The 23,237-nt window shown below is 42.5% G+C and overlaps 1 protein-coding gene across 16 annotated transcripts in view; it reads right to left on the minus strand.

The window, feature by feature from the left end:
• The window catches only part of tanc2a (tetratricopeptide repeat, ankyrin repeat and coiled-coil containing 2a), a 1,142,739-nt gene that overhangs the window by 337,082 nt on the left and 782,420 nt on the right, over nucleotides 1–23,237 (minus strand). For all 16 annotated transcript variants that reach the window (XR_010969054.1, XM_068013145.1, XM_068013151.1 and 13 more), the window contains one exon: nucleotides 19,800–20,063. Coding sequence is in view for 15 of the 16 variants with exons in the window: in XM_068013145.1 (XP_067869246.1) it covers nucleotides 19,800–20,063 (264 nt within the window). In the remaining variant the exon portion in view is untranslated. The remainder of the gene's footprint in view (nucleotides 1–19,799; nucleotides 20,064–23,237) is intronic.

The following is a 23,237-nucleotide window of genomic DNA, read 5'->3' on the forward strand; positions in this document are numbered from 1 at the left end:
GGTTCCGATCAAAAACCCTGCCCATGAATTGTCAGTCACTTTAACACAGCATGCAGTGGGATAGAAGCCAGGAGTAGAAAGCCAAAGGACACAGAGGATGATCGTAGTTAAGTACTAATTATCTCAGGATTCAATGCCAAAAAAGACTAGTTTCCCAATATGTAAAATGGATATAAATGACCCTGGATTTAGCCTTGTTAATTAATATAATGAGGATGGAAATATCCTTGGACATCGAGCAAGTTGTTTTAATTACCTGTATAAGGAATTTATTCCAATGTTTTTTTTTAAAAAAAAGTTTGCTCTTTCCTCCCCCAGCAATTTTATGGCATTTGATACATCAACCTGATGCAGGACAAAAATGCTAGTTTCATCACAGTATTTTAGACTGAATTTCATCTTCACCTTCCATTTACAAAACCATCAGTTTGAAATATGAAAAACACTGGGCATATGGAAACCATTTGTAATGCAGTGTCACTGCAAATACCTATCAAACATAGATCTTCAAACAGCTGAACAAATAATCCTGAATGTTGCCAACTGTACCAACTGTTTGATGTTTGATGTTAAATCACAAGGTTGATCAGGACTGTTGAAAAGCAAAAGAATGAATTTTAGAAATGCACTGATACAATCCAGTGGCTTATCACAAATTTTGTACTCCTTCATCCACACTTTGAAACAACATTCAAGTTTCCTAGCATGTGAAGCTAAGAATGATAATATTTCACTGAATATGGTCAATGAAACAGATATTATGAAATAATGACACATCTCAACTTATTAAAAAGATGAGTTTTTAGCTTAATGACATATTCCTTTCCATCAGCAGTTAAAATTGAGATTTATAATTAAAAGGTAACCTAGGGTTGAATACTTCACAGAATCACAGAATTATTACAACACATAAGGAGGCCATCCAGCCCATTGTGTCCGCACCAGCACTCAAACAGCAATTCACTTAGTGCCATTCCCTGACCTTCTCCCCGTAATCCTGCACATTCTTCCTTTTCATCAAACAGTCTAATTCTCTTTTGAATGCTTCAATTGAACTTGCCTCCACCACACACTCAGGCAGTGCATTCCAGACCTTAACCACTCGCTGTGTGAAGAAGCTTTTCATGTCACTTTTGCTTCTCTTACCCATTACTTTAAATCTGTGCCCTCTTGTTCTTGATCCTTTCACGAGTGGGAACAGTTTCTCCCTATCCACTCTGTCCAGCCCCATGATTTTGAATATCTATCAAATCACCTCTCAACCTTCTCTTCTCCAAGGAAAACAGTCCTAACTTCTTCAATCCATCTTCATAATTGAAGTTCCGCATCCCTGGAACCATTCTCGTGAATCTTTTCTCTCTCCAATGCCCTCACATCTTTCCTAAAGTGCGGCGCCCAGAACTGGACGCAATACTCCAGCTGAGGCCGCACTAGTGTCTTATATAAGCTCAACATAACTTCCTTGCTCTTGTACTCTTTGCCCCTATTAATAAAGCTCAGGATACTGTATGCTTTATTAGCCACTGTCTCAACCTGTCCTGCCACCTTCAATGATTTATGCACAGATACAACCAAGGTCCCTCTGCTCCTGCACCTCTTTAGAATTGTACCCTTTATTTTATATTGTCTCTCCATGTTCTTCCTACCAAAATGAATCACTTCAGTTTTTCTACATCGAACTTCATCTGCCCATTCCACCAACTTGTCTGCGTCCTTATGCAGTTCTAAAGTATCCTTCTCAAAGTTCATAACGCTTTGAAGTTTTGTATCATCTGCAAACTTTGAAATTGTGTCCTGTACACCAAGGTCTAGGTCATTAATATATATCAGGAAAAGCAAGGGTCCCAATACTGACCCCTGGGGAACTCCACTACAAACCTTCCCCCAGACTGAAAAACATACATCAACCACTACTCTTTGTTTCCTGTCATTCAGCCAATTCCATATCCATGTTGCTACCATCCCTTTTATTCCATGAGCTTTAATTTTGCTCATCAATCTGTTGTGTGACACTGTATCAAACGCCTTTTGAAAGTTCATGTACTGTACATCAACTGCATTGCCCTCATCAACCCTATGTTACCTCCTCAAAAAACTCCAGAAAGTTAGTTCAACATGATTTTCCCTTAAGTGGTGCATGCTGGCTTTCTTTCATTAACCCGCATTTGTCCATATTTGTTATACTTACCCCTAAGTATTAATTTTGATGGATGCACATATACACAAGGATGAAATAATTGGTGTAGGGGGCTGGCTGCATGTGTCACAGTTAGCAAATGGGCCTTACTAGTTTCTTTTGTGTCAAGTAGAACAGTGAATAACACCACGTCCAACTTCCATGCCATTACACCTCCTTCATTCTTCCCTTCTCCAATTTACACTCAGTTATGTAGCTAAAATGTTATTCTAAAATTTCCAAATCGATAATGCACTACATTTTGGATTGTAAAGCCTCTGATTCGCTCTTCCCTCCTGTCATTTCCAGAGATTATCCCTAAATATATAAATGACCTGGAATTGGGTATGCAGAAATAATATTAAAAATTTCCCAATAATGCAAAGGTGACACTGTTCAACTTCAGGAGGACAGAAGATAGTTGATTGGGCACATGTATGTCAGAAAATATTTAATGCAGACATTTTGGGAGGAAAAAAAAGTGAGGAGATATATACAAAATAATTAAACTTCATTGGTAGTACAGAAACGCTCAAGGATTCAGATACAAAAATCTTTAAAAGTGGGAGGCTAAATAGATGAGGATGTAAAACAGAGCCTATGGCGCCCTAGGTATGATTAACAGGCACATAGCATAATGCTGAACATATATGCTCAGAATATTATTGACCAATTTTGGATGCTTTAATTTAGGAAAGACGTCAAAGCAATGGCGAGGATGCAGAATATATTCACTAAGAAGAAACCAGATATGCTGGGCTTCAGTAACGAGGGGAGACTAGAGAAACTGGCATTCTTTTCATGAGATAGAAATGTTCAAAGTATGAGGGTTTTTGATAAGGTAAACTAGGAAAACCTATATTTCCTAGTTAGTGAATTGGTAACTAGAGGGCATAAATCTAAGAGAACCAAAAGAGCAAAGGGAGATGATAGGATAATTTATTTTTAAACACAGAACCAGAAATGGTGGAAGCACAATCAATGATAGCTTTGAAAAATATTTAACAAGCATTGGGGAAAGAGTAGGAAATGGGACTGTGAATTGCTCTTTAAAGGTCTTTACACTGAGAGTGGAGAGAATGTGAAATTCGCTGCCACATGGAGTGTGTGCATTTAAGGAAAGGCTTGATACAGACATGAGGGAGCAGGGAGTTTCAGGATAAAGGATCAAGGTAATTAGAGTGACAGAAGGCTCATGTGAAAGAAAGACTTGTATTCATATAGCGCCTTTCACGACCACTGGACATCCAAAAGCACTTTACAGCTGAAGTGCAGTCACTGCTATAATGTAGGAAACGTGGCAGATAGTCTGTTCTGGTGATGTTGACTGAAGGAGAAATATTGGCCAGGACACAGGGGATAACAGCCCCACTCTAATTCAAAATAGTGCCGTAGGATCTTTTAGATACACCTGAAAGGCACAGAGGTCCTTAGTTTAACATCACATCCAAAAGACAGCACCTCTGACAGTGCAGTATTCTCTCAGTGTTGCTCTGGAGTGTCAGCCTAAATTTTTACGCTGAAGTCTTGGAATGGGACTTAAACCAACGACCTCTGACTCAGAGGCGCGAGTGCTACCAACTGAGCCAAGTATTAGACATATGTGAAAACATAAACACTGGCATAGACCAATTCAGTCAATTGGCTTGTTTCTATACTGTAGATTCTACGTAATTCTGTCTTCACCCCACACCCATACATTTCTCACTTCGCAACAGGTATCATTGGATATTGATGAGGAGGAGGAAAGTTGGATTTTTTTTCACCTCTCTACTATAATATGCTGATGCCAATGATAGCTGATCTCAGACAGGGCAGCTGTTGGAGGCTAAGTCTCCGACTCTAAGCACCTTTTAACTCAAACTATGAAGATCTTGGCATTCTTCAAGTCTTCCCTTCCTCTTACGATGTTCAGACTTTTAAAAGTTAAGATTGGTGTCACCAAATCGCTACTTCTCCTCCATTCTTTTCAACTTTGGTGATTTCTTGAATTATGTTTCTTGATCTTTCATCTTGGTTACTTAATTTTAAGAAATGGTCTTTTCCTGTAGTTTTCACATTTTTACATCCTACATGTTTCCTGATGCATCCAGTAGGGTGCTAGAACTCCTGTGCCATTTCTTGCTGTTGCAATCCCATTTGCATTACCCCATTATCCTTTCTCAAACAATTAGGAGGTTGGCTACAACATCATGCAATTGCCAACACAAGTAATCCAAGACACCCCAAATGATCTGTCAGGTATTTACTTTTTTCCTGTAAAACCACAGAAAGATCTTAATGTTTATGAGAGATTCAGCAGTACTACAAGTTGATCTCAATTACTTCCATACAAAATCACTGTCAATGTTAAACACAAACCAGTTTCATGGTTCCCAAAGTGCAAATAAAATGCCTGAACAGCACCTTTCAGGCTGTACAATTTAAGAATGTTCAAGTCTATTAAGGGAGTCTCTAAGGATGTTTCTTTAAAATTAAAGTCAGTTGTGATTTTACATTTGCCAATTCAGAGACAGTCAGTCAGTTTTGGCCAAGTTATCAAGGGAAGACACAAAGCAGAGTGAGAAAAATATGCGTAAAAAAGATTTTGGATGGGGAATAATGTATAGCATGGAAAAGACTAAAGCTGGTGACAGTCTGTAATGGGCCAGACCTAACAGCTGCAACCTACAACCATTTAATGTGGGTAACTGCCTTGAACAGGAAAATAAGAGAATCAGATGGTGCAAACAGGAAGACAAATGTAAAACAGGAACTGCAACAAAATTATAGACAAAAGCATGTATCACTTATAATGGATTATATCAAGAGATGAAAGCAGGTAGTTTCTGTCCCCCCTTCCAGCCCACCCCATACAAATATAAAAATCAGAAAAGGATTCTTGCTGATTAAGGGTTTGTGACTGATGACCATACAAGACTGGTACAACAGGAATGCAATTAGTCAGACAACAGCTGTTCCTCATTTACTAATACTTCACTGTTAAAGCGGGTGAGGGAGATGATCCAGATGTAAACAATTGATACAAATAGAACTCCGACATTGGAAAGTGATCTGAAAAGAACCTTCTGTGCAGTATGGAGCCTGAACGGAGGTAGATTATGGCCAAGGCCACTAGATTGAGCCTCTATTGGGAAAACGGACATAAGAAAATAAGAAATAGCAGCGGGAGTAAACAATACAGCTCCTTGAGCCTGCTCTTCCATGCAATACATTCATGGACAGATGTGTGTAATGTGATTGCTAAACACGAGTTTGGTTTCAGAGTCTCATGTTACAAAGATGGAATTTGACTTATTCAGTGACAATAAACAGTGGTCCTGGTAGTGAGACCAATTTTGACAATAGCATTAAACCCATTGGAGACAATTATTGTACATCACTCGTAAAATTATTGCAACATTACAAATAGTCAGATTTGCCCTCCGCTGTATAAATTATGAGCTGCTGTACAAGCTCAGGGACCTTCTAGTTTTATTTCTTGAAGTATTTCTATGGAAAAAAGTGTGGTAAATACCTACATTATGCCAAAGCAAAGTTTTTATTACGTTCATTAGTTCGGAAAGTATTAAACATGTCAAGCTTGTCTGTTTTAGAGTTCCAAAATATTAACGTCGCTATAGTTTTTCAGATCAAAAAGGTAAAAAAATGTTTAGGCACATGGAAGGAACATGCTTTAACCTATACACCAATTGGGGTGGTAGTACTGGCTTCTGCTCCCCTGGATTGGTGATAAAGAAAGTTATGCAGATGTCCTGCTCCATTACTATTCAGTGGCTCCTGTCAGAAAATTGACGAGCAAATATAGGACAAAGATGGCATTTTGAGCGGGTGAACAGGTGAGCGGGCAGGATAACAGATTTAAAAATGGGTGAAGATCTGGGCTCTCAGTATTTGCATCTGAAGTTGAATCCCAGTTGGTAGTTTGCTTCAATTGAGGGCACACAGGTACTTATCATGAAGGCCTTGCTGCATTTAATGCCGACTCAAAACATATTGCCCCCAAATTGAACAAACCTACAAGCTTCACTATACAATAAAGAATGAGTGCCTTTTGGGAGTTAAATTGGACAGCTCCCAAAAACAGGCATGAGGACTGTGATGTGCAATTGTTCATTATAATGAAGGCAGCACACCAACTTTGTGCTGCCTCCTCATGATAATAATTTGTGTGTGCAGTGAGCACTAACTGCTGTCCACTGGCTGCACACATCTGCAGGGGGCCCAAAATTGTTTCTTCCTAGCACCTCTTAAAGCTACCCTTCACCTCTTAAAGGGAAGGTGCATTGTAGCTGCTGGAGGTGCTGAGATCATTGGGAATAGTGCTGTGCAACAACAAACAATGAATGACCATGGGTGAAAGAAGGCACCAAGGTTTTCCGATGCTGCACTGGAGCTCTTGGTAGAGGAGGTAGAAAAGGGAAGTGTTCTATATCCACAGTGGGGTAGGAGGCCCTCCAGACACATCATGAGAAGGCAGTGGTAACAGATACTCGTAGAGGTCAGTGCCAGCTGTATAGCTTCAAGGACCTGGATGCAAGGCTGCAAGAAGTTTAGTGCCCTCACACAAGTGGTCAAGGACAATGAATGCATCTTCAAATGTCAGATCCTACCAAATCCACCACAAGCCTCGGGCATTGCTCAATTCACCACACCCTCATCAATTACCTACCAACAATCCCTATCAATCAGGTAACATATCTAATGTTCATGAGCTTCACTTCACTTTCACACTTAGCACTGTTACAAGGCTCACTTCCACACCTCATAGCTTGCACATGACAGACACATCACCCAAAAAGATTGCACAACACTCATTGACACACTGCCCTCTCTCTTACAGGTTTAGGTGCAGCACAACCAGAGACAGCAGATACTGGCCAGAGGGATAGAGGTGCACCTGCATGTCCAAAGCCGATGGAAGAGATGATGCTGGCCATTATGGGAAGAGCCACTGCTGTGGCCGTGGCCAACTGTGGGGCTGAAACCACTGAAGATAAGGGTATGCTCATGCCCAACCCTCCTCCTCACATCCCACTTTTCCCTCATGCCATAATCTCCTCTGATTTACAAGCTGCAGATGTAAGCAAGCACTTCTTAATTTCTCCTTTCCCATCACCACAGCCTTACCCTTGTCCTTTTTTTCCTTTCAGATGCCCAAGAATTGCAACCTTCCCAGGAATTGGAAGACCACCAAAATGACAGTGATGATGAAGACACATTGTCACATTTCACATGCGCAGTCACAGGCACAAATGCTGACACTACATGTATCTTAGAAGATAGCATAAAGTTGGGATCTGCATGTGGTGCACTGTAGTCAGGGCAGGGGGAAATGACAGCGCAGGTGCCAGCTCACCAGAGGGCGAGGTTGCACAGGAGTTTCACTGCAGAGGACTCAGATGAGTACTTTGATGGGGCAGTCTACAGGAAACAGCTGCTTGGTGTAGACAACAAAATGCTTGGTGCATTGGGAAGCCTGCTAAAAAGTCTGTTCAATATCAGGCAGCATGGAGGAATCTAGCACCAAGCTGGTACAGGGTAAAGCCTAGCTACCCGACCCGAACCTGACCAAACCCAACTACATGTGTCGGGTTCAAGTCGGGTCTGTATTCTGCGTGCAGCATTCATGCTCGGGTCGGCTCGGGCTGGACAAAACTGTTTTGTTTTGGTTTTAATCTATGATTATTTTCTGTTTCAATAATTGTTTGTTATTTTCAGGTCGGGTTGGGCATTTAAAAAAATTAAAGGACTTGGGTCAGGTTGGCTGTTGCCGGGTCGGGTTTTAATTTTATACCCGAGCCAGGCTTTAGTACAGGGCTTTCTGCCAAGCTTGGAACTCATCCTTTCCAGCATGAAACGGTGACCAACTCCATCAACTCACTTCTGAAACCAAACATAATGTAATATCTAATGGCCGATGTCTCAGCTTCCATTGCAGCACAAGCAGCCGCCATCCAACATCTGAATGCTGCAGTAGAAGCTCAGACTGTTGCCATCATGAATACCAATGTTTAAAGAGGCTTGCAGGGTGTCACAGCAGTTCAGCAATTCGTCCTCCAACAGATTACAAGGATTACTGAGGTGCTGCCGAGGACAAATGGCCGTTGGTCCAGGGAGAACGAGCCTGATGTCCTTACTCAGGAAGACAACATTCGTGTTCCCATCCCTGTCACTCCACCAGTACCCTTGCTGTTGCCGAAGTGCTGGCCAGCCTGGACCGCTGCCACCCATACACCAACGATACTGTCTGAAGCCAGGCTTTCTAGGCCCAGAGCTGCTCCAGATTGTCTTCCAGGGCCATCTATAATTTCCTCTACTGAAAATCAGCAGCTTTCCACAAGCCATGCTACAGCTACTGGGATAGCACTTCGGAAGAGTATGAGGATAGGCAAAGGCACAATGAAGACAGGCACTAAGGGAATGCTCAAGGGTGATTATTTTAAGTTTGTGAGCAACATGGCCACAATTAATTTATAAATTTGGTTTGCAATGCATATTTTGTGTTGGCTTTCATTTTTGCATTGTGGCCAAGGGGACAATGTGATGGTCAGTGACAGAGAGGAGTGTGGGACTGTTGGTGAATGGGGAACTGGGGATGAGGTTAGTGGTATTGCACTTGAATCTAGTTCTGAACATGCAGCCTGGGCAGAAAGGGGCTGTCTAGGTTGCTTCCTCTTCTGCCTACTCCTCTTCCTCGTTTCCTCCAGTGCTGCAGCTTCTTGCCTTACAGATGGTGGCAAGGGTTGTTCCCTCATAATGGCTAGGTTATTCTGCATTCAGCATACCACCATAAATCTTGAGACCCGCTCTGCTGAGTACTGAGGGGCTCCTCCAGAATTATCCAGGGAGCAGAATCGTTGCTTCAACATGCCAAAGGTCTTATCTATCAAATTTCTTGTGGCAGCATGCATCAGAGGACATAGGAAATAGGAGCAGGAATAGGCCATTTGGCCCATTGAGACTGCTCCACATTCAAACAGGTCATTGCTGATCATCTACCGCTATACCATTTTTCTCCTCTATCCCCATATCCCTTAATGTCATTAGTATCCAGAAATCTGCCGATAGTAGTGATGGGTGATTTTAACTTCCCCTATATTGACTGGGACTCACTTAGTGCTCGGGGCTTGGATGGGTCAGAATTTGTAAGGAACATCCAGGAGAGCTTCTTGAAACAATATGTAGATAGTCCAACTAGGGATGGGGCCGTACAGGACCTGGTACTGGGGAATGAGCCCGGCCAAGCGGTCGAAGTCTCAGTAGGGGAGCATTTCGGGAACAGTGACCACAATTCCGTAAGTTTTAAGGTACTTGTGGATAAGGATAAGAGTAGTCCTCGGGTGAAGGTGCTATATTGGGGGAAGGCTAATTATAACAATATTAGGCAGGAACTGAAGAATTTAGATTGGGGGGCGGCTGTTTGAGGGTAAATCAACATCTGACATGTGGGAGTCTTTCAAACATCAGTTGATTAGAATCCAGGACCGGCATGTTCCTGTGAGGAAGAAAGACAAGTTTGGCAAGTTTCGGGAACCTTGGATAACGAGGGATATTGTGAGCCTAGTCAAAAAGAAAAAGGAGGCATTCGTAAGGGCTGGAAGGATGGGAACAGAAGAAGCCCTTGAGGAATATAAAGAAAGTAGGAAGGAACTTAGGCAAGGAGTCTGGAGGGCTAAAAGGGGTCACGAAAAGTCCTTGGCAAACAGGATAAAGGAGAATCCCAAGGCTTTATATACATATATAAAGAGCAAGAGGGTAACCAGGGAAAGGTCCACTCAAGGACAGAGGAGGGAATCTGTGTGTGGAGCCAGAGGAAATGGGCGAGGTACTAAATGAGTACTTTGCATCAGTATTCACCAAAGCGAAGCACTTGGTGGATGATGAGTCTAGGGAAGGGAGTGTAGATAGTCTGGGTCATTTCGTTATCAAAAAGGAGGTGGTGTTGGGCGTCTTGCAAAGCATTAAGGTAGATAAGTCCCCAGGGCCTGATGGGATCTACCCCAGAATACTGAGGGAGGCAAGGGAAGAAATTGCTGGGGCCTTGACAGAAATCTTTGTATCGTCATTGGTGAGGTCCCAGAGGACTGGAGAAGAGCCAATGTTGTTCCTTTGTTTAAGAAGGGTAGCAAGGATAATCCAGGAAATTATAGGCTGGTGAGCCTTACGTCAGTGGTAGGGAAATTATTAGAGAGGATTCTTCGGGACAGGATTTACTCCCATTTGGAAACAAATGAACTTATTAGCAAGAGGCAGCATGGTTTTGTGAAGGGGAGGTCATGTCTCACTAACTTGATTGAGTTTTTTGAGGAAGTGACGAAGATGATTGATGAAGGAAGGGCAGTGGATGCTGTCTATATGGACTTCAGTAAAGCCTTTGACAAGGTCCCTGATGGTAGACTGGTACAAAAGGTGAAATCACACGGGATCAGAGGTGAGCTGGCAAGATGGATACAGAACTGGCTCGGTCATAGAAGACAGAGGGTAGCAGTGGAAGGGTGCTTTTCTGAATGGAGGGCTGTGACTAGTGGTGTTCTGCAGGGATCAGTGCTGTTTGTAGTATATATAAATGATTTGGAGGAAAATGTAGCTGGTCTGATTAATAAGTTTGTGGACGACACAAAGGTTGGTGGAGTTGTGGATAGTGATGAGGATTATCAGAGGATACAGCAGGATATAGATCGGTTGGAGACTTGGGTGGAGAAATGGCAGATGGAGTTTAATCCGGACAAATGTGAGGCAATGCATTTTGGAAGGTCTAATGCAGGTGGGAAGTATACAGTAAATGGCAGAACTCTTAGGAGTATTGACAGGCAGAGAGATCTGGGCGTACAGGTCCACAGGTACTGAAAGTGGCAACGCAGGTGGATAAGGTAGTCAAGAAGGCATACGGCATGCTTGCCTTCATCGGTTGGGGCATAGAGTATAAAAATTGGCAAGTCATGCTGCAGCTGTACAGAATCTTAGTTAGGCCACACTTAGAATATTGCGTGCAATTCTGGTCGCCACACTACCAGAAGGACGTGGAGGCTTTGGAGAGGGTACAGAAGAGGTTTACCAGGATGTTGCCTGGTCTGGAGGGCAATAGCTATGAGGAGAGGTTGGATAAACTCGGATTGTTTTCACTAGAACGACGGAGGTGGAGGGGCGACATGATAGAGATTTACAAAGTTATGAGTGGCATGGCCAGAGTGGATAGTCAGAAGCTTTTTCCCAGGGTGGAAGAGTCAGTTACTAGGGGACATAGGTTTAAGGTGGGAGGGGCAAAGTTTAGAGGGGATGTGCGAGGCAAGTTCTCTACACAGAGGGTGGTGAGTGCCTGGAACTTGCTGCCGGGGGAGGTGGTGGAAGCAGGTACGATAGTGACGTTTAAGAGGCATCTTGACAAATACATGACTAGGATGGGAATAGAGGGATACGGTCCCTGGAAGTGCAGAAGGTTTTAGTTTAGACAGGCATCAAGATCGACGCAGGCTTGGAGGGCCAAATGGCCTGTTCCTGTGCTGTACTGTTCTTTGTTCTGTCTTGAACATGTTCAATGATTGAGCCCTCTGGGGTTGAGAATTCTGGATTCACCACCCTCTGAGTAAAGAAATTCCTCCTCATCTCAGTTTTAAATGGCCTGCCCCTTATTGCGTGCCCTGGTTCTCGACTCACCAGCCAGAGGAAACATCCTATCCACATCTACCCTGTCATGCCCTGTAGGAACTTTGTAAGTTTCAATGCGATCACCTCTCATTCTTCGAAACTCTAGAGAATACAGGCCCAGTTTCTGCAATCTCTCCTCATAAGACAATCCTGCCATCCCAGGGATTAGTCTGGTGAACCTCCATTGCACTCCCTCTATGGCAAATATATTCTTCCTTAGATAAGGTGACCAAAATTGAACCCAATACTCCAGGTGCAGTCTCACCAAGGCTCTATAATTGCAGGAAGACATCTTTACTCCTGTACTCAAATCTCCTTGCAATTAAGGCCAACATACAATTTGCCTTCTCATACAATTTGCACCTGCATACTAGCTTTTAGTGACTCAATGTCATGCTCGGCCCCCACCTGCCAAGAATGAGGCACATTGATTTTAAACTGTTACTGGAGTGAAGACAGGACTTGTTAAACAGATCAACCGTGGCTGGAAAAGACATTTGCATAATAACAGACAGTGATTGGAAGGACAAAGGACCATTCCCTGACACATTCAACCCCCAATGGACCTTGATCACCAGGTATTGTTTGTAACAGGAGTATTCCAGAGACTGCTAAAGTGATACAATCCAAGACATGGTCAGACCAGTTAGTCACATGACTAACTTGCTTGGCAACCTTGTTTTTCCTGAATTGTACAAAGAGTTTGAAGGCAGAGTGTCAGTTTGCTCCTGTCTGCTCTCATCTCTTTCTCACAAGCCTCTGAATCCACTGAAGACACATGAACACCAAGAGAGAAAAGTCTCCTACAGCGAACAAAATTTAAGAATAATACTGGGCCCCAACGAAAAGCAAGATCTACCGACAATCAAGAACTCTACAGCGAGCTCGAAGAACTGTAACAAAAACTCTTTAGATATTGCCTCAAACTTTTCCACTTTATTTTTCTTCTGTTCTTTTCTGTCTCTATTTGCATGTGTATATCCTTTATGTATGTTAGTGTGGACGCATCATGTATCCGTAGGCGTCAACTGAATTAAGAGTTTAAGCTCAAGTTTAATAAATTTCAATCTTTCTTCTTTGAACCCAAGAAAATCTGTTTGTGCTGGTTTCTTTGCCTTATAATTGGAAAATGGTGAACAAGGATTCACCGAGGGGAAGCTAAAAACAGTGTGTTAAAAATTAAACCCTGTTACAGAAAGACCAGGCTGAAAGGGAACCTTAGACCTCTTTCTCAGCGGGTCTTAACACTCATGAACAAGGACACCCAGGTCTCTTTGGATATCAATACTTCCCAACCTCTCACCATTTAAGAAACACTCTGCCTTTCTATTTTTTTTCTATCAAAGTGGATCACTTCACACATTCACATCATATTCCAACTGCTATGTTCTTGCCCATTCCCTGAGCCTGTGCAAATCCTCTTGAATCCTCCCTTCCATCCATCTCTCAACTTACATTCCCACCTAGTTTTGAGTCATCAGCAAATTTGGAAATATTACAATTGTTCCCCATATCCAAGTCATTCATATAGATTGTGAACAGCTATAGCCCAAGCACTGATCCTTGCGGTACCCCACTAGTAACAGCCTGCCATCCCGAGAATGACCCATTTATTCCTACTGTCTGCTTTCTGTCTGTTAACCAATTCTCAATCCATTGCAGTATATTACCCCCAATCCCATGTGCTCTAATTTTGTTTACCAACCTCTTGTTTGGGACCTTATCAAAAGCCTTCTGAAAATCCAAAAACACCACATCCACTGGTTCTCTTTATATATGCTACAAGAAACAGCCACAAAAAACTTAAACAGGTTTGTCAAACATGATTTCCCTTTCACAAATCCATGTTGACTCTGCCCAATCATTTCATTATTTTCCAAGTGTCCAGTTATCTCATCCTTTATAATAAATTCTAACTCTTGCCCTGCTACTGACATCAAACGAACAGGTCTGTAGTTCTCTGTTTTCTCTCTCACTCCCTTCTCAAATAGTGGGGTTACATTTGCTACTTTCCAGTCTGCAGGAACCCTTCCAGAATCTATAGAATTTCAAAAGGTAACCACCAATGCATCCACTATCTCTATAGCTACCTCCTTCAATACTCTGAGATGTAGCTCATCTGGTCCAGGGGATTTATCAACTTACAATCCAATTAAATTTTCGAGTACTACCTCTTTATGGATACTAATTACTTTCAGTTCCTCATTTTTACAAGTCCCTTGGTTCCCTAGTATTTCTGGGAGATTTTCTGTGTCTTCCACCGTGAAGACAGACACAAAGTAATTGTTCAGTCTCCCCGCCATGTGCATGTGCAAACCGGAGTCATGAACCATGACATCAGTAACAGCCATTGTTGCCCAGTAGCCACCCTTTGGTTTGCCATGGTTGCTGAAATACAGCTGGCACAGCAGACTGCCGCAGAAAGAACACATCAAGACTGCTGCCAGTGTACCAGGCATTGACCTCCATGATGTACTGCCTATGGTCACACATATGGTCATTCGTCGAAAGAATGGAATCCCTTTCGGTTCTGGTAAATGGCAGAGTTGATGTGAAGCACATGCAAAGCAATGCCACCCTGCATCATGGGAGAGTCTGCAAACCCTTGTGTTCACTTTGCCTGCTTTTCTCTGGCAAGAGGGAAATAGAGAGCCTCAGTGGCCTCCCTAATGCAACAGTCCACTGTAAATTGCGAGATGTTGCTAATATCTCCAGCATCAGCCTGGAAGGAGCCAGACACATAAAAGTTCATAGCCACAGTCACCTTCACAGCTACCGTCAATGTGGTCTTCACCCTGCTCCGAGGTTGGAGTTGTGGCGGCAGCGTTTAGCAGATTTCAGTGACTGCTTCCTTAGTAGAGCACAGACATTTCAAACATTGGTCGTTGCTAAGGTTCAGATAGGCCAACTGTTCCCTGAACATTGAGACCTCATCACAGGCTTAGTTCAAACATGGACGAAAGGGCTGAATTCCAGATGTGAGGTAAGTGCGACTGCCTTTGACATCAAGGCAGCATCTGACCAAGTGAGGCATCAAGGAACCCTAGCAAACTTAAAGTCAAAGGGAATCAGAGGGAAAACTCTCCACTGGTTGGAGTCATACTGAGCACAAAGGAAGATGGTTTGTGGTTGTTGGAGGCCAATCATCTCAGCCCAAGGACATCACTTCAGGAATTCCTCAGGGTAGTGTCCGAGACCCAATCTTCAGCTGCTTCATCAATGACCTTCACTCCAATGCAAGGTCAGAGTGGGGATGTTTGCTGATGATTGCAGTGTTCAATACTATTCGCAACTCCTCATTTACTGAAGTCATCTGTGTCCGCTTGAAGCAAGACCTGGACAACATTCAAGCTTCGGCTGATAATTGGCACGTAACATTCACGTCACTCAAGTGGCAGGCAATGATCATCTCCAAGAGAGAATCTAACCATCTCCCCTTGACATTCAATGGCATTGCCATCGCTGAATCCCCCACCATCAACATCCTGGGGCGGGAGGGCTTGCCATTGACCAGAAACTGAACAAGACCAGCCACACAAATACTGTGGTTACAAGAACAGGTCAGAGGCTGAGAATTCTGCACTGCGTAACTCTCCTGCAGACTCCCCGGAGCCTGCCCACCATCTACAAAGCACAAATCAGGAGTGTGATGGAATACTCACAACATGCCTGGATGGGTGCAACTCAAGAAGCACAATACCATCCAAGACAAAGCAGGCTGCTTGATCAGCAGTTCATCCACTAGCCTAACAGCCCTCCCTCCACCACCAGCACATTGTTGGTGCAGTGTGTGTTAGCTACAGCTTTCTGTTCCTCGAATTCTGTTACTCTTCCCTACAACAATTGCCTAGTAGTCCTTCAGAGCACCTGTTTAAATCATCCTCCAACCTTCCCTCTCTGTGAAGGAAGCACTTACCTATTTCTCTGTGCTGCTTTGAGTAAGTCTGGGAACATGTTTATTGGGGAAGTGGTTCAAGAGTTCACCTACCTAGGCTCAAGCATCACCAGTAACCTGTCTCTCGATGCAGAAATCAACAAGTGCATGGGAAAGACGGCTGCTGCTATGTCCAGACTGGCCAAGAGGGAAAATGGCACACTGACACGGAACACAAAAGTTCGAGTGTTTCAAGCCTGTGTCCCCAGCACCTTGCTCTACGGTAGTGAGGCCTGGACAACATATGTCAGCCAAGAGCTATGTCTCAACGCATTCCATCTTCGCTGCCTCCGGAGAATCCTTGACATCAGGTAGCAGGACCGTATCTCCAATGCAGAAGTCCTGGAGGCAGCCAACATCCCCAGCATGTACGCCCTACTGAGCCTTTGGCGCTTGAGATGGCTTGGCCATGTGAGCCGCATGGAAGATGTCAGGATCCCCAAGGACATATTGTACAGCGAGCTCACCACTGGGATCAGACCCACTGGCCGTCCATGTCTCCGCTTTAAAGACGTTTGCAAACGCGACATGAAGTCCTGCGACATTGACCACAAGTCGTGAGAGCCAGTTGTCAGCGATTGCCAGAGCTGGCGGTCAGCCATCAATGCGGGGCTGAAGAGAGGCGAGTCGAAGAGACTCAGCAGTTGGCAGGAAAAGAGACAGAAGTGTAAGGAGAGAGCCAACTGTGTAACAGCCCCAACAAGCAACTTCACCTGCAACGCCTGTGGAAGAGTCTGTCACTCTGGAATTGGCCTTTATAGCCACTCCAGGCGCTGCTCCACAAACCACTGACCACCTCTAGGTGCTTAGCCATTGTCTCTTTTGACAAGAAGGCCAAAAAGGACAAAAAAAAGGATACACTCAACTACTTGTGATGCAACTCATTGATTCATAAGCATGTCTAAGAATTAGGGTGCCTGCAAAGAGCTACTATACAACTGTTTATACTTTTGTCAAGAAAAATTTGAAGCGAGTACACAGTCGGGAATATTCAAGTTTCAAGTCAGGCTAGCTTGCAAACAGACACTTTTTTGTTGTAATATCCGCTATTTTAAAATGTTTTGGCAGCAGTTTGTTTGTACGGTCAACTCATTACTTTATATATAACAATCACATTTTTCAACACAACATTTTTAACATTTTTGTTCATTAGGTCGAATGCAAACACCTCTATTGTGTAAATGATAGAAATTTGCAGTAATCTTACAAAGAAAATATAGTTACATGTATTGAATAAGGTTTCAAAAGCATTTTAGATACAGCCCTGATCAGTTGTTAAAAATGGAAAACAGTCATATTCAGACTTAATAGTATGGTTCGCTGAACTCAAAAGGAAGTTATACTTCAGTCAGTTACTTACAATTACAATTCTCCAACATGAATTCTAAGCCCAGTGATGCTCTGCACAAATACTGCTTTTAACACTGTACCTGAACAACTCAATTCCTTCCTCCTCCTTCAATGTACTGTGGGCAGTGACCCCACAGCCTATTAACTCCATGTACTCTGTAGTTTTGCTATGTAACTACCCAAAAGATTTTGGCTGAAAGGTTTTCTTTTAAATAATTCAAAGGTTAATGACGGTTAATGGTTATAATTTCAGTCTTAAAAATATACATTTTATTGTTCTATATGTTACAAATTAAGCTTTATTTTGCGAAATTTCGCACATTGGACACACAAAATGACCCTTTTTTTTTAACCTAACTCTGGAGCTTTTGGAAATTCTCCTATTGTTTCAAGGTTTACAATCTGTGTATCTGTTCTCTAACTCAAAGTAAACTTTTCTTTCAGATTGTTGCTGCTGTGCAATCTTGACAAGATTTCAGATGGCACGCTGTAGCCAAACTAGCCGATTGCTTGTTCGATTAAAACAACAGCAGTTGGCATCCAAATACTTTGATTAATATCTTCCAACTGGAACAGAAGCACAAGCAATCAAAGAGAAAAAAAGTTCCCCCTCCTTTCCACTTCAGAAAGAAAGGGTAAGTAAGCGAGGAAACTATAAAGGGAGATTGCCAAAATAACCCTGCAATTTTAGGAGAAGAAATGAACTTTTATAGCCCCCAAAAGGGGGGAAAAAACCCTTAAATTTGAAGTTTATCATTTCATTTTGCTTTTGTAATTTTGATAATTATGTCAACTAACAATAATGTAGATCAATTTGGAGCAAGCAATTACTAAGGTTATTAAAAAGGATCTATAAATCAAAAGTTGGAAAAAGTTATTGTATTTTGTGTATATATCATACACACTTTTTATATATATTAGTCCGAAGTTTGTTATTTCCATTAATGTTTAACCACCTTCAAACACTATATTTGAAAGGCTTGTAACTGTTTTGTCAGGCAGTACGTCGTAAAGTGCAGCACCATGTCCTAAAATGACAGCATTCTAGTCAACTTTAAATTACCCATGATGCATTTGAATATGAAACAATAGAACTTAATCAACTGTAATAGGATTTGAGTTCCTACAGCAAATACATAGAAAATTACATCAAAAATTCGTAAGTGAATACCTATAAGAAACATACAATAGGTTGTTTTATAACTTACATAGCAACTCATATCACTGCAGAAAGGCTACACTTTATTCCCATGAGCCATGCTCAATTCTAAAATTATATTTCAGCCAATAATTTGTTTTCCAACGATCTTTAATAGACATACCTCAAACCTTAAAGTACATCATCATCCAATCAACACATTTTTATCTTTAATCATTTGTACGAAAGCATAGTACTTATTGACAATCAGGTAATATTTTATTTTACTTAGAGATACAGCACTGAAACAGGCCCTTCGGCCCACCGAGTCTGTGCCGACCAACAACCACCCATTTATACTAATCCTACATTAATCCCATATTCTCTACCACATCCCCACCATTCTCCTACCACCTACCTACACTAGGGGCAATTTACAATGACCAATTTACCTATCAACCTGCAAGTCTTCGGCTGTGGGAGGAAACCAGAGCACCAGGCAGAAACCCACAGTCACAAGGAGAACTTGCAAACTCCGCACAGACAGTATCCAGAACTGAACCCGGGTCGCTGGAGCTGTGAGGCTGTGGTGCTAACCACTGCACAACGGACGGCTAACAAAGTTGCAAATTATAACTCAGCTCAGTTTTCAGGACATCAGAAATTAGCTGAGTTACGAGTCTTAAATTATTAAATTGCCAGCAGTTATTGTAAACATATTCACAATGCATATTGGACAAAATATTGCATGGTGGGCTTAAGAGTGTGGTAGTGGCAATATTATACAGATCAAAGGCCAGTAACTGGAATGTGATAAAGCAACATGATGGCATAGCACTTTGGCAATAGAATTTGGGCTCTTTCTAAATGATAACCATGCAATTTTAGGAGAAGAACTGAACTTTTATAGCCCCCAAAAGAAAAAAAAACATAATAGCTTAATTTTGAAGTTTATCAATTCATTTTGCTTTTACAATTTTGATGGTTATGTCAACTAACAATAATACGCTCTAAATGATTCCCCACACACGGGTTCTCACTCTCGACCAGATGTTTAAAAAGGCAGCACAAAAAGAGGCATATCTTCACAAGGAAGGTAGATCACTTTACATCCTCTAGTACACATTTACAGACCATCAAAAACAGGGTCCTACCTATATCAATTGCCTCTTAGCCTGAAAATGCTACAGGTTGGAGATTGTGGAATATCTTTTTAAAAAAAGTATAGGAAAATAAATAATAAATTGTGAGAAAGGGGAGGAGAGAGCACTGTCTGTAAGGTGTGCATCCTACACAATGAACTTTGAAAAGAAGTCTATGGGACAATTTTACAAGTGAAATTACAGGCACCTGAATTCTGGTTGTGCTCCTGAAAGGCAAGATTCTGTGCTAGGAGTGCAACCTTATAAAACCACACTTACATTCACAGACTTTAGTCAATTAAGCAACCACAATAAAATTACTGATAGTCACAATAAATGACTAACAGTCATGACTGGTATTTTATTGCATGAGCTATTGAGTTATTACAAACACCAAATCTATATTCTTACCTGCTACAGAATTTGGTCGAGGCATCAGGTACAGAGGGATGGAATGGACAGACTGAGATGAGACGGTCTCCAAGTTTCTTTCTGGGAATTTATTCAAGCTGAATGTGGAGCCAGATATATTTTCATCCACTCGATACAGGCAAGAATCCATGGCAGATTTCTGAGTATGCCACGGTTTAAGGTTTGTCCTGGAGCTTGATTCCTTACTACTTTCCCCACTGTACTTAGTACGTTCGACATTTTCTGAATAGCTTGTCAAGGTTGCTGCAGATTGGAATAAAAATGAAACAATTTGTTATGGGGGGAGCTGTTCAAATTAATTTACACACAGCTTTCTAAACAAACACAGTTTGCTAATACTAAAATGGGGCTGTGGATCCAGCTTTTAGTACTCATAACTACTTAAACCAGTCACCTTTGCTCTATTTTCTTATCGGGATACCAACTTGCAACCCACTTTGTTATCCTTGGCTCAGAGGTAGCACTCTTGCCTCTGAGTCAGAAGATTATGGGTTCTAAGGCCCACTCTAGAGACTTGACACAATTCAGGACAGCAATGAAGAAATGCTGCACAGTTGGAGGTGTTACCTTTTGGATGAGATGTTAAACCAATGTCTGCTCTCTCGGACACAAAGATCCTGTGGCACTTTTCGAAGGAGAGTATCCTGGCCAACATTTATCCCTCAAGCAACATTATTAAAAACAGATTATCTGATGATTTAGCTCAATGCTGTTGTAGGACATGCCTGTGCACAAATCAGCTGCTGCATTTACCTACCTTACTGCACCAGTGACTGCACTTCAAAAGCACTTGATTGTGGATCACTTTGGGAGATCCTGTGGTTATGAAAGCCCTATTTTAAATGCAAGTTATTTCTTTTTTCTTTGAGCAACTTAAAATTCATGTGCCTCCAGGCTTTTACTCTTGGCTGACAGAGCTGTAAAATGTTGGTAAAGATGGGACTCAAGTGTTGCTCCTTCTCCTTTTATTCTGCAGTAAAATGCAGCAAGAAAATGCATGGCAGCCAAGGTTGATCCAATTTCGATACAGCAAGTGAACAAATTTCAATAAATTGCCATTGGTGGTGGGTTTTGTAAATTTCTTCCCAATACCTTTGCGCCTGGAGAATGGAAAACTTTTAGAACTGATAAGGGAACATGTCTTGGTCTGCTCATCAATCATACTGAAGAGTCTTCTGCTAATCAAAAATATAAAATAGTGTACCATAGAACCATAAAAACTTACAACATAGGAAACAGTGATTCAGCCCATTGCGTCTCATGTTCCCTGTAAGCTGTGTGGCTGTGGAGTAGCCCAAAACTCCCTGTGCAGACTGCGCATAAGTCAGCCCCTTGAAGTTACTGCATATGTGTGGCAGCACAAAAAAATTTAAAGGAGCCACCACGCACTTAAATAAATCATCCGCGCACTCCAAAAAACAATTAGCAGGAATGTTGATTGTGTCTATGTCTGAGGGATGGTTGGGTGGGATCATGGTGTATGAAAAAGAAACTCATTAGATGAAATCAACATGAGTTATGAAGTAGGCGATCCATCTTAATTTATTATATTTTTGATACCATGTGATGCAGAATTCAGGTGAACATAGTCTCTTGTAGAGGACGGTATACACTTTTGTCACAACAGATTGAGTCGGTTAGGATTATATTCGCTGGAGTTCAAGAGAGTGACGGGGGATCTCATAGAAACCTATAAAATTCTGACAGGATTTGACAGGGTAGATGCAGGAAGGATGTCCCCAGTGATGCGCGAGTCCAGAACCAGGGGTCATAGTCTAAGGATACGGGGTAAACCATTCAGGACTGAGATGAGGATAAATTTCTTCACCCACAGAGTGGTGAACTTGTGGAATTCACTACTACAGAAAGCAGTTGACGCCAAAACATGGTATGTTTTCAAGAAGGAGTTAGATATAGCTCTTGGGTTTCAAGGGATCAAAGGAAAAGGGGCGAAAGCAGGAACAGGTTACTGAGTTGGATGATCAGCCATGATCATAATGAATGGCAGAGCAGGCTCAAAGGGCCGAATGGCCTATTCTTGCTCCTATTTTTCTATGTTTCTATCTACGAAAGACATTATTGGGCAGGATTTTATGAAGGCGGAGGGGATCCCAACACCGGGCAAGAAAGGCAAGGGGAACCCTGCCTCTGCAGTTCTCAATTACCCCTGGCAGCCTTTAACGGCGCTCAAGCAGTTAACTGCATGGCGCTGGAGCTCCCCCTCCCTTTGAAGACAGGAATCAGGCCTCAGAGAGCTGCCAGTGAATCAGAGGGCTGGCAGCTCAGCAGTGCCACTGGGAGTGGTGGCCACTGCTGTTATTACAGTACGTCTGGGACCAGGAGCAGTCATATAGCCTTGGAGAACAGGTAAATGGGGGCAGGTTCGGCGCGGCCAGTGAAACAGGACCCAGTGAGGGATTGAGTTGTAGAGGGCAGGGCATGGGTGTTGGCGCAGAGGTGACCTTTGCTGTCCTGGGTCCTCCGTGGGATTTCCCAAGCAGGAGAACACCCCCCCAGTGAGCTCACAGGAGGCTGCCTGGTGTTACTGGGTGGTCTCCCCACTTAAGGGCCTCAATTGGCCGCTGGGCGGGAAGGTCGTCCTGGGCCTTCCCCACCCAACCAAATTGAATGGCGTTGGGAAGGCAACGGGCAGTCCACCCCCTGCCTTTCCTCGCTATTTTGTGGGCCCCCACACCACCCTGCCAATCCCTAGACGGCTGATGAAATTCAGCCCATTGTGGGCAGTTGCCCCATGCTTGGCAAATATATGGACTACTCCACATGGAGGACTTGTAAATACTATCAATCGGAACCCGATTGAGAGATGCACTGGAAGCTTCTGTAGAGCACTGACTAGACCTCTTTCCGTCAAGATCACAGCAATAAACAATTCACTCGACAATCCACTGAGTTATTTGCTGCTTGATCATTGGTTTAGCCAAAGCCTGTGAATTATGGGAAACAAGTAACTGACTGACAAGATTTATGGAAATGTTCAAAGGCAAGAGTGCTACCAACTGAGCCATGGCTGGCACACCAGGGTGCACAGTCATAAAATTAGAACTTAGTCATTTAGGAGTTAAATCAAGCATCCATCGTTCACACAAAAGGTAGGAGAAAACTGGAATTCGCTCTCCCAAAAGGCTGTGGAGGCTGTGGGTCAATTTAAATTTTCAAAACTGCGATAGAGATTTTTATTAGATAAGAGTATCAAGGAATATGAATCAAAGGGGGGTAAACACATTTGAGATACAAATAACCATGATCTAACTGAATGGGGGAAAATGTGTTTGAGGCTGAATGGCCTACCCCTTTCCTAATTTAATATCTATTGTGTGTGGAGAACCCTAGGCGCAGAAAAAAAAAATTGTTCAATCTTGTTAAATAAGTATTCTGATTATAACAATAATGCTGAAA

The sequence above is a fragment of the Heterodontus francisci genome, chromosome 33, assembly GCF_036365525.1.
Source record: "Heterodontus francisci isolate sHetFra1 chromosome 33, sHetFra1.hap1, whole genome shotgun sequence".
Classification (NCBI taxonomy): domain Eukaryota; kingdom Metazoa; phylum Chordata; class Chondrichthyes; order Heterodontiformes; family Heterodontidae; genus Heterodontus; species Heterodontus francisci.